Source organism: Somniosus microcephalus, chromosome 6 (genome assembly GCF_052327205.1).
Source record: "Somniosus microcephalus isolate GS21.2 chromosome 6, FLI_Smic_1.0, whole genome shotgun sequence".
Lineage (NCBI taxonomy): Eukaryota > Metazoa > Chordata > Chondrichthyes > Squaliformes > Somniosidae > Somniosus > Somniosus microcephalus.
In genome coordinates this window covers 96204487-96214481 of record NC_140992.1, presented here as the reverse complement: position 1 = coordinate 96214481, position 9995 = coordinate 96204487, and the positions used below count along the sequence as shown (strand labels likewise).

The 9995-nt window shown below is 45.4% G+C and overlaps 1 protein-coding gene across 1 annotated transcript; it reads right to left on the bottom strand.

The window, feature by feature from the left end:
* Nucleotides 1-7817: 7817 nt before the first annotated feature.
* On the bottom strand, nt 7818-8195 carry LOC147115928 (histone H2B-like). The gene has a single exon (XM_085989470.1). The coding sequence runs from the start codon at nt 8193-8195 to the stop codon at nt 7818-7820; it is 378 nt and encodes a 125-aa protein (XP_085845596.1).
* Nucleotides 8196-9995: the final 1800 nt, after the last annotated feature.

The following is a 9995-nucleotide window of genomic DNA, read 5'->3' as shown; positions in this document are numbered from 1 at the left end:
ATCGGCCATGGTGGCGCAAATTTTTTCAGGAGCGCCCTGGCGAATTTAGCGCCCCAAAGGGGGTGCGACTCAATTTTTCCCCCTATATTTCATAGACAAAGATCCGTATGAGTTGGGGGGAAGCCTATGGCAGGGGAGAGTCAACCGATCCCTTTGGGATCAGGAAGAACATGCCTGGCCCACAAGGAATCTTTAAAAAAAATGTTTTTAAAAAGCCGCTACCCAGGCCTGGATCCTTGCTGCAGCCAGCTTTTGCTGGCAGGCCGGAGACCGTGCAGGCCGCAGTTGGACCTGCGGTTACAATGGCATGCACATCCCGATGACAGCATCAGAACACAACACTGCCATTTAAATCAGGCCCCTGCCCCTTGACAGATGGCTTTCCCATGCCTGAACATAAGAAATAGGAGCAGGAGTAGGCCATTCGGCCCTTTGAACCTGCTCCACCATTCAATAAGATTATGGCTGATCGTCTGCCTCAACTCCATTCACCGGCTCTATCACCATATCCCTTGATGCCCTTACTAGTCAGAATTCTATCGACCTCTGTTTTGAATATACTCAATGACTGAGCCTCCACTGCCCTCTGGGGTAGAGAATTCCAAAGATTCACCACCCTCTGTGTGAAGAAATGTCTTCTCATCTCAGTCCTGAATGGCCTACCCTTTATCCTGAGGCTGTGGCCCCTGGTTCTAAACTCCCCAGCCAAGGGAAACATTCTCCCAGCATGCAGCCTATCATGCCCTGTAATAATTTTGTATGCTTCAATGAGATCCCCTCTCATTCTTCTGAATTCAAATAAATACAGGCCTAGTTTACTCCATCTCTTCTCATACAACAGTTCTGCCATCCCAGGAACCTTTGTTGCACTCCCTCTATGGCAAGTATATCCTTCCTTAGGTAAGGAGACCAAAATTGCACACAGTACTCCAGGTGTGGTCTCACCAAGGCCCTATATAATTGGAGTAAGACTTCTTTACTCCTGCACTCAAATCCTCTTGTAATGAAGGCCAGCATAACATTTGCCTTCCTAATGGCTTGCTGCACCTGCACATTCACTTTCAGTGACTCGTGCAAGGACACCCAGGTCCCTTTGAGCATCTGGATTCCCCAATCGTTCACCATTTAGGAAAAACTCTGCCTTTCTGTTTTTTTCTACTGAAGTGGATAACTTCACATTTATCCACATTATATTCCATCTGCCATGTTCTCTCCCACTCACTGAGCCTGTCAAGATCCCCTTGAAGCCTCTTCACAACTGACACTGCCATCTAGCTTTATATCATCAGCGAATTTGGAAATGTTACATTTAATCCCCTCATCCAAATCATTGATATAGATTGTGAATAACTGGGGCCCAAGCACCGATCCTTATGTTATCCGACTAGTCACAGCCTGCCATCCTGAAAAAGACCCGTTTATTCCTACTCTTTGTTTTCTGTCTATTAACCAATTCTCAATCTATGCTAGTATATTATCCCCAATTCCATGTGCCCTAATGTGTGGGACCTCATCAAAGGCCTTCTGAAAATCCAAATACACTACATCTACTGGTTCCCCTTTGTCTACTCCACTAGTTACATCCTCAAAGAACTCCAATAGGTTTGTTAAACAGGATTTCCCTTTCATAAATCCATGTTGACTCTGCCCAATCTTACTATTAGTTTCTAAGTGCCCAGTTATAGCATCCTTTATAATAGATTCCAGCATTTTCCCAACTACTGATGTGAGGCAAACAGGTCTGTAGTTCCCCGTTTTCTCTCTCCCTCCTTTCTTAAATAGCGGGGTTACATTTGCTATCCTCCAATCTGCAGGAACCGTTCCAGAATCTATAGAATTTTGGAAGATGACAACCAATGCATCCACTATCCCAATGGCCACCTCTTGTGAAAGTGAAGGTTCCTCTGGAGAGTGCAGCTAGAGCCAAGTTCACGGCACGGTGGGTGGCTCAGCTGCACAAAGGGGGAGGAGTAAGAGCGGAAGGACAATAGTGGTAGGAGACTCAATAGTGAGGGGTGCAGGCAGGCGTTTTTGCGGCCACAGACATGACTCCAGGATGGTATGTTGCCTCCCTGGTGCCAGGGTTAAGGAAGTCACTGAGTGACTGCAGGGCATTCTGAATGGGGAGGGCAAACAGTCAGAGGTCGTGGTTCACATTGGTACCCACGACATAGGTAGAAAGAGGGATGAGGTCCTGCAACAAGAATTTAGGGAGCTAGGAAGCAGATTAAAAAGCAGGACCTCAAAGGTTGTAATCTCTGGATTACTCCTGGTGCCACGCGCTAGTGAGTATAGGAATAGGAGGATAGAGCAGATGAATGCGTGGCTAAAGAGTTAGTGCAGGAGGGAGGGCTTTAGTTTCCTGGATCACTGGGTGGGACCTGTACAAGTCAGACGGGTTGCACCTGAACTGGAATGGGACCAACATCCTTGAGGGGAGGTTTGCTAATGTTGTTGGGGGGGGTTTAAACTAACTTGGCAGGGGGATGGGATATGGAGTGGAGCTATAGTAGGGGGTGATGCACAACCAAATATAGAGGAAAAAGCAAGTCAGTCTGGAAGGCAGAGCAAATATGAAATGGCACAAGGGAGTATGGCAAGGCTGGACGGCATTTATTTTAATGCAAGGAGTCTTGCGAGTAAGTCAGATGAATTGAAGGTGTTGATGAAGACATGGGAGTATGATATTGTTGCTATCACAGAGGCATGGTTGAGGGAGGGGCAGGACTGGCAGCTCAATATTCCGGGGTATAGAATCTTCAGGCGAGACAGGGGGGTGTAAAAGAGATGGGGGTGTCACAATATTAATCAAGGAGTCAATTACTGCAGTAAGGGGGAATGATATCTTAGCAGGTTCCTCTAATGAGGCCATATGGGTAGAACTTAAAAACAAAAAGGGGGCAAGCACTTTGCTGGGAGTGTACTATAGACCCCCAAACAGTCAGGGGCAGATAGAGGAACAGACATGTAGGCAAATCTCAGAGAAGTGTAGAAATAATAGGGTAATAATAGTAATGGATTTCAACTTCCCCATGTTAACTGGGATAGTCAGAGTGTGAAAGGCTTAGAGGGTGCAGAATTCTTAAAGTGCATCCAGGAGAGCTTTTTGAGCCAGCATGTAGAAAGTCCTACAAGAGAGGGGGTGGTACTAGATTTAATTCTAGGGAATGTAGCTGGGCAAGTGGTAGAAGTGTCAGTAGGAGAGCATTTTGGTGACAGTGACCATAATTCAGTGAGATTTAAGGTAGTCATGGAAAAGGACAAAGGTGGACAGGAAATAAAGGTTCTAAATTGGGGGAAGGCCGATTTTAAGATAAGGCAGGATCTGGCCAAAGTGGACCGGGATCAGCTACTTGTAGGAAAATCCACATCAGAGCAGTGGGAGTCATTCAGAAAGGAAATAGAGAGTACAGCGCCAACATGTTCCCGTAAAGGTCAAGGGTGGGACCAACAATGCCAGGGAACCCTGGATGTCAAAGAATGAATTAGGAAAAAAATGGAGGCTTTTGGCAGATACAAAGGACTAAAAACAGTGGAAGCCCTAGAGGAGTATAGAAAGTGCAGGGGGGTACTTAAAAAATAAATTAGGAGAGTGAAGAGGGGGCATGAAAAAACACTGGCGGGCAAAATAAAGGAAAATCCCAAGGAGTTTTATAAGTATATTAAGGGCAAGCGGATAACCAGGGAAAGATTAGGGCCCATTAGGGACCAAAGTGGCAATCTGTGTGTAGAGCCACAAGATGTAGGTGCGGTTTTAAATGAATATTTTGCATCTGTGTTCACTATGGAGAAGGACGATGTAGGTATAGGAATCAGGCAGGGGGATTGTGATATACTTGAACAAATTAACATTGAGAGGGATGAGGTACTAGTGATTTTAGCAGGCTTAAAAGTGGATAAATCCACAGGCCCTGACGAGATGAATCCCAGACTGTTGTGTGAGGCAAAGGAGCAGATTGCAGGGGCTCTGACGCAAATTTTCAGAACTTATCTGGCCACAGGGAAAGTGCCACAGGACTGGAGGACAGCTAACATAGTACCATTATTCAAGAAGGGTAGTAGGGATAAACCAGGGAATTACAGGCCAGTGAGCCTAACATCAGTGGTAGGGAAATTATTGGAAAAAATTCTGAGGGGCAGAATTAGTCTCCACTTGGAGAGGCAAGGATAGTCAGCATAGCTTTGTCAGGGGGAGATCATGTCTGACCAATTTGATTAAATTTTTCAAGGGGGTGACTAGGTGTGTGGATGAGGGTAGTGCAGTTGATGTAGTCCACATGGACTTCAGCAGTAAGGCTTCTGACAAAGTCTCGCATGGGAGACTGGTCAAGAAGGTAAGAACCCATGGGATCCAGGGCAATTTGGCACATTGGATCCAAAATTGGCTTAGAGGCAGGAGGCAGCGGGTGATGGTCGAAGGTTGTTTTTGTGACTGGAAGCCTTGTGTCCAGTGGTGTACCGCAGGGATCGGTGCTGGGTCCCTTGCTGTTTGTAGTGTACATTAATGATTTATATATGAATGTAGGAGGTATGATCAGTAAGTTTGCAGATGACACAAAAATTGTTACAGGATGATATAGACAGGTTGGTCAGATGGGCAGAACAGTGGCAAATGGAATTTAACACTGAAAAGTGTGAGGTGATGCATTTTGGGAGGACTAACAAGGCAAGGAAATACACAATGAGTGGTAGGACCCTAGGAAGGACAGAGGATCAGAGGGACTTTGGTGTGCATGTACATAAATCCCTGAAGGTAGCAGGACAGTCAGATTAGTTGGTTAAAAGGGCATATGGAATACTTGCCTTCATTAGCCGACGCATAGAATATAAGAGCAGGGAGGTTATGATGGAGCTGTATAAAATGCTAGTTAGGCCACAGCTGGAATACTGTGTGCAGTTCTGGTCGCCACACTATAGGAAGGATGTGATTACATTGGAGAGGGTGCAGAGGAGATTCACCAGGATGTTACCTAGGCTGGAGCGCTTCAGCTATGAGGAGAGACTGGACAGGCTGGGGTTGTTTTCCTTGGAGCAGAGAAGACTGAGGGTGGACCTGATTGAGGTGTACAAAATTATGAGGGGCATCGATAGGGTAGACAGAAAGGAACTTTTCCCCTTAGCAGAGGGGTCAATAACCAGGGGGCATAGTTTCAAGGTAAGGGGCAGGAGGTTTAGAGGGGATTTGAGTAAAAACTTTTTCACCCAGAGGGTGGTTGGAATCTGGAACTCACTGCCTGAAAGGGTGGTAGAGGCAGGAACCCTCACAACATTCAAGAAGCATTTAGATGAGCACTTGAAACGCTATAGCTTACAAGGCTACGGACCAAGTGCTAGAAAATGGGATTAGAATAGACAGGGCTTGATGGCCAGCGTGGACACGATGGGCCGAAGGGCCTCTTTCTGTGCTGTATGACTCTTTCAAAACCCTAGGATGTAGGTCATCCAGTCCTTGGGATTTGGCGACTTTTAGTCCCATTAGTTTTGCTAGTACTGTTTTTTTTACTAATAATTTCTTTAAGTTCCTCATTCTCGCCACAACCTTGGTTTTCTCGTTTTTCTGGGAGGTTTTTTGTGACTTCCTCCGTGAAGACTGAAACAAAGTATTTATTTAATTTCTCTGCCATTTCCTCGTTCCCCATTATAAATTCTCCCGTCTCTGACTGCAAAGGACCTATATTTACCTTCGCCCGTCTTTTCCTTTTCACATACATATAGAAGCTTTTACAATCCGTTTTTATATTTTTCGTTAGTTTGTGCTTATATTCCATTTTCCCTTTCTTTATCAATTTCTTGGTCCCCGCTTTGCTGATTTCAAAAAAGATCCCAATCCTCAGGTTGACCGCTTTTTCTGACAACTTTATAAGCTTCCTCCTTTAACTTAATACTAGCTTTAATTTCTTTTGTTAGCCATGGTTGGATCACTTTTCCTTTTGGGTTTTTATGCCCTAGAATAGAGTAAGTAAAAATTGGGCGGGCGGGAATGCGCTGGGAACACAGCACAAAGTATTCCGCCACCTTAGCCCCCACACATAGTGTTCCCCATGGGTGGGTGGAGTGAAAATTGGCCTTCTAGATTCTAAACTAGGAGATCGGATTTTAATCCTGTTGGTAAGTGCCATTTACATTAAGGGTTTCCTGTGGACCAAGTTTGGCCAAAGAAACTGCACTGATGGTATCCATGGCATTGATTGCCAGTTAGTTGATCCCAGTCTCCTGACCAATAAAGATAGTTGGAGCAGGGAGGGTAGGACCAATGTAAAAGAGAGGAAACTATATTTTAAAACAAATTATTTTTTAAAATAAAATAGCCTTGGGTTAATATTGTAATTGAATCTTTTATTTTTGTGCTACAGTTCAATATTGGTCGATGGCCCATGTTAACTTGCATAGCTTGCTCCTCTTATTCAGCAGACCCATGTTTGTGAGACTGTGGCCGGAAGTTTAAGTTTTTGACCTGCCGGGAGTGGGGGTGGAGGGTGCACCCGGTAGAGCACTGGTGCTATAGAGTTTTAACTCCACAGCGTGTGAGATGTCATGGACTGGTTCCCCACCCGGAAGTCAGCCTGATGACAGGCTGGCTTCCAGTCGGGTGGGGAGCGTTGGACAGGGTGCCGCAACCACAGGTAGGTGCAAGCCCTGACCCGGGGGGGGGGTGGGAGGGGGTGCTGATGGTGGGGGAGCTTGGGGGGCCAGGGGGAAACACTCCTGCTCCTCCCGGCCCAGAAGGATTGCTCCTCAAGGCTGTCCGGGCCATGCTGCAGCTGCTGGGAATCCCGAGGCCTGGGATCCCTGGCCGGCCACAGTTAGACGTGCACAACATGTTAAATCAGAGGCTTCCAGTCTCATTATAATATTTAAAGTGCCACCACCTACAAGTTCCCCTCCAAGTCACTCACCATCCTGACTTGGAAATATATCGCCGTTCCTTCATCGTGGCTGGGTCAAATTTCTGGAACTCCCTCCCTAACAGCACGGTGGGAGTACCTTCACCACACGGACTGCAGTGGTTCAAGAAAGCGGCTCACCACCACCTTCTCAAGGGCAATCAGGGATGGGCAATAAATGCTGGTCTTGCCAGCGACACCCACATCCCATGAACGAATAAAAATAAAAACGTTTCCTGGGAGCAGGTTGTCTGCTTGCCCCCCATCCCGCCTCCGTTAAACCCAGAAGTGGGCGGGCTGGGGGTCGGGATTAACTTTTTTAATACTTTAACCTCCCACCTGACCCCAACCCACCCATTTTTGGGGTTAAAATACCCACCAATATTTCAAAGATTGGGGGTGGGTAGGTTGTTTTCTGCTCTGGTTTAAGGGCATTAAAAATGGGGCACTAATCTATAATTGACAGTTTTGACCTTACTGCACTGGCTTAGTCTACAAAAATAAAGTTGATAACATGAGTGAAATTGATTTTTGAAAAATTTGACATTGCTTGTTAAGGCTTGTAAAGGCCCTGTTAGTGAAATTAATACAACCAAGTAGCAATGAACTCAATACAGAAACTGCTGGAAACACTCAACAGGCCAGTCAGCATGTGTCGAACAATCCGTTCAATGGGTCAGAAGCGAAGGAAATTAGTGATGAACAGCATTTAAAAAGAAACAAAACAGGGAAGGGGGTGGGAAACACACGCGCACATGTGCGTGCAAAAAGTACGATGGCCTTTAAAGTATTTAAATGGAAAACGGGCAATGGTTAAATGGTAGAAGTGATATCAGCATGACACTATAGGAAGCATAATGAAAGAATATGTGCTGTCATTTGCAGGCTGAGGGAGGGTCGGGTTTTTTTGCCTTATTAGTACATTGTGCAGTTTTATTTGGAGCTGGTGTACTTGGTCATCGCCTTTGTCCCTTCTGACACGCCATGTTTGGCCAGCTCCCCGGGCAGCAGCAGATGCATGGCGGTCTGGATCTCCCGGGAGCTGATTGTCAAATGCTTGTTGTAATGGGCCAGGTGGGAAGTCTCACTCGCAATGTGCTCGAAAATATCATTCACAAAGGACTCCATGATGCCCATGGCCTTGGACGAGATGCCTGTGCCAGGGTGAACCTGCTTCATCACTTTGTAGATGTAGATGGAGTAACACTCTTTCCTCGACTTTCTCCTACGCTTCTTGCCGCTCTTTGCTGACGCTTTATGCAGTGTTTTCTTGGCACCCTTCTTGGGAGCTGTTTTCTTCTCTTCAGGCATATTCAAACTCAATTTCACACACACAGATAAAAAGGGTAGGGGTGAGTTGGTGTTTGAGGTGTTTGAGGTGGGGACCCCCTGTTGGAACATTATGCTAACCCTCCCTGGTTCTTGGGCCACTGAAGCCAGCTTTTCATGCTTCATTTGAGATCTGTCTTATCCCCCACTGCCTCAGCTATTTGTTCACATTGTTTTGTTCACATATTGTCTTTTTTTCTCTCTCACATGGCAGCTGTTGATGTTTCTGCCATTGTCATTTACACCTCATCTAGAGTCATCTTTTGTTTCTTAACTTGTCCCATTACCATCTCCTTTTGCCATTCACCATCATCCCTTTTGTCTTTTAATCTCTCCTGCCTTCCATCCTATCACAGACCTTCCCTTTTGTTCTTTCCTCCCCCCCCCACCCCCTTCCCTGCCCCTACACTTGCTTATAAACCTGTTCCATCTCCAACTTTTTCCAGTTCTGACGAAGGGTCATCGACCTGAAACGTTATCTCTTATTTCTCTCTCCATAGATGCTGCCTGACCTGCTGAGTATTTCTAGCATTTTCTGTTTTTATTTCAGATTTCCAGCAGTATTTTGCTTTTGTCTTGTAAATGTCATTAGTTTTTCTGATTATGCCTCCTGTTAGCTCATAGTATTTTCCCTCCCCCGTTCCTTTTATTCTGTTCCTTTCTAAAGGCTGTTAAATCTGTACATTGCTTCCAGTTCTGAAAAAGGGTTCACACCTGAAACGTTAACTTATCTGTTCTCTCCCCAAATGCTGAACAATCTGCTGAGTGTTTCCAGCATTTTTTGTTGTTTCTGATTGACAGCATCGGCAGTTTTTTGCATTCAAAACTCATAAGCTCAGCTGGAGTTAAATCAGTAAGGAGGCAGCTAGGCTCTTTGGCAAAGTATTTATTTTCCATGTGGATTTTGTTGCCGTTGTTACATTAACTGGCTTAGCGTTCCTGCTGATGAGAGAAGGCTAGCTGGGAGTGCAGCCTCCACCCCAACAACCAATGCTGAGCTTTGAAACTGCACTTTAATCAGCTGAGCAATACTGAGCCTGGTGGTTACGGTCAGGCATTCAAATCCCACCACAGCAAATTGTGAAATTGAAGTCAATAAATCTATTAGTTTGTGGGCTAGCACCACAAAAATGACCCTAAAACCCAAAATAGTTCACATGTCTTTCACCGAATGGAAACTGCCACCCCTACCTGGTCTGGCTGACTCCAATCCCACAATGTGTGGTTGACACTGAAGCAGCTTCACTGGGCAACTAGGAATGGGCAATGACTGCAGCCTTGCCAGTATCACCCACACCCTGAGAACAAATGGAAAAAAAAACAGAATTTTTTATTAACCTAACATTTGGAAACATGGAAACATGCAAATTCAATCTGTTTGGATCTGGGTGACAAATCTGAGCTCAGGAACACAAACACTCTTTCCTGATAACCAAGGTAAGAATATTATGGCCCAGATTTTCCTGAAAGCTTGCACCATAGTCATGGCGTATCTACCGCGTCCACCATTATTCTAGCACAGATTTTCTGAGAAATGATTGTGCATGTGACTCATGCCGTTACTTACAACACACCAAAATTATCAAAGCTCTGCATAAAAATAAAGGGCGATCCCGATTTTCTTGAATGGACTTCTGTTTTCTCGCCGTTGCTTCTTAAACTGAAAAATAATGACACTGGTGACCTGGCAGTGGAATGATTTCTCCAAGAACGGTATAGAAAACAGAGTGCCGCTTTTTTACTTCATTAATGTCCTTTAGGGAAGGAAATCTGCCGTTCTAA